Genomic DNA, 2,280 nt, shown 5'->3' on the forward strand with positions numbered 1-2,280 from the left:
AAGATCTCCCGAATCACCCCTGCCTCCTTCAATCTTTGAACTTCCACTTTTACTGCCTCGGAATGCTCCCAGGCAGACCTCCTCGGCCTTTGCCTTTTTGGGGTGAATGAGGGGTCAACTCCAAGTCTGTGCATGATGAATTCGGGATCCACCCCGGGCACCTCGTATGGACTCCATGCAAATACGTCCACATTCCGTATTAGGAGCAGCAACATTTCTATCCTTTCCCGGTCCTCCATGCTCTCCCCTATTTGGAAGTACTTGTCTTCGTCTGGCAACACCTTTACCTTGATCATGCTCTCGGCTCGCGCTACCCCCTTATCCCCTTGCGGGTCCTGTAGTTGCTATAAAGGCTTCTCCGACGACGAACATTTGGGGTTGGCCCGATCCTCCAGGTCGGTTTGTTCCTTCTTCCAATCGACCATGGCGATCAGACATTGCCTGGCCGCCTGCTGATTTCCTTGTACCACCGTGACACCATAATCGGTATGAAACTTGACCTTCATGTGCAGAGTGGACGGGACAGCCCCCATTGCGTGTATCCATGGCCTCCCAAGAATCGCCGTGTAGGGGGAGTATGAGGCAACTGTGACGAAGCTTACCATTACCTCCTTGCCTTCCATGTTCACGGGCAGAGAGATTTGCCCCTCGGGAGTCACCATTTTCCCGTCGAACCCAACCAGGGGAGTGCTGTACTTCGCCAGATCCTCCTTCCTCAACCCGAGCCCCCTGAATAGGTCCGGATACATAACATCCGCCCCGCTTCCCTGGTCTATCATTATTCTCTTCACCACGAAGCCGCCAATCCTCGCCGTGACTATCAATGCGTCGTCGTGTGGCTGAATGGTTCCTTCCAAATCACTGTCATCGAAAGCGATCGGCTCTCGGGCGGGCTTACTCTTTTTTGCGGGGGGCGGCACGCCCGTACTTCCCTCCACAGATGTCACTGTCAACACCCCCTTCGCCTTTGCCGTTGAAACGCCCCTCGGGGCGACGTGAATAACATCAATTACCCCGAGAGGGGGCGGAAGGGGATTCCCTCTGTTGGGAGCGCCATGCACTGTTCTTCGATCCCCAGCGTCCGTCACAAATTCCTTGAGGTGCCCTGCCTTACCCAGTTGCCCGAGATGGTCCTTCAACACTCGACATTGCTCGGTGGTATGTCCCCGGTCTTTATGGTAGGTGCAGTAAAGGTTCTGATTCCTTCTGGTGGGGTCGCCAGCCATCCGGTTCGGCCATCTGAAATACGGCTCGTGTTTGATCTTATCCACAATTTTATGTACGGGTTCCTTGAACGTCACGTTCACCACACCTACCGGTGCTACTGGTTCTTGAATCCTTAAATTTCCCCGTGTCCTCTGTTGAAAACCGCTCTGCCGAGGACGATCTGTCACCTGCGCCTTGCCTTTGCTTTGCATTCTGTCATCTTCCAGTCGCTTGTACTCCTCAATGCGCCTCATCAACTGCCTCATATCCTCGGGAGGCTTCTTAGTTAATGATTCCCTCAACCCCGACTCCTCAGGCAATCCCATTCTGAAAGTGCTTGCGGTAATCTTCTCGTTCCCTCTGCCAATCTAGTTGTAGAGCTCCCAGTACCGACTAGCATAATCATGGAGGGTTTCCCCTGCCCTCATCTTCATAGACAGCAGTGCGTCCACCGGTTGCTGTTCTCGGCTGCACGTCATGAAACGGGAACCAAACTCCTGTATAAGCTCGAAGAAACTATGGATGGAGCCCTTACGCAAACCGTTGAACCACCTCAGAGCTGTGGGGCCTAGGCTGGAGGGGAAAACTTTACACATCAGGGCGTCATTCCGGGTATGGAGAGACATCATCTGGATGTAGTGGCTGACGTGCTCCACGGGATCCGTTTTCCCGCCGTACGAATTGAACGGCGGTCGTGTAAATCTATCCGGCATTGGTGCTCGCTCAATGTTCGCCGAAAATGGGGACCGAGCCACCCTGTGCAACGCACGGCTCATTGCATCCATGGTCGCATTCCTCGGCCGTCCCTCTGGAGAGCCCGAGCCCCAATTCCCGTACTCCCGTGACCAAGAGCGATGTCGTCTTCGGTGAGATTCCGCTGAATAGGAGCGGTCTCGTCGGTGACGGGACTCCCTCGAGTGTGAAAGCTCCCTGCGGCGGTGGGATCCTGATTGATTCGACCCCATCCCGCGTCTCTCTTCCTCGGCATCAGGCCTTCCCCCTTGGTCGTCTTGACCCATTCGGCGACGCTCATTCCTCGCTTCCAACTCCAGTTCTTGTACTAACCTCCGCAGC

At 54.8% G+C, this 2,280-nt stretch overlaps 1 protein-coding gene across 1 annotated transcript; it reads right to left on the bottom strand.

Annotated features, from left to right (window-relative positions):
- Nucleotides 1–344: 344 nt before the first annotated feature.
- LOC112016904 (uncharacterized) lies at nucleotides 345–1,532 on the bottom strand. The gene has a single exon (XM_024049364.2). It carries the CDS (start codon nucleotides 1,530–1,532, stop codon nucleotides 345–347), a length of 1,188 nt encoding a protein of 395 aa, XP_023905132.2.
- Nucleotides 1,533–2,280: the final 748 nt, after the last annotated feature.

This window comes from Quercus suber, unplaced genomic scaffold (assembly GCF_002906115.3).
Source record: "Quercus suber isolate HL8 unplaced genomic scaffold, Cork oak 2.0 scaffold_135, whole genome shotgun sequence".
NCBI classification, from domain to species: domain Eukaryota; kingdom Viridiplantae; phylum Streptophyta; class Magnoliopsida; order Fagales; family Fagaceae; genus Quercus; species Quercus suber.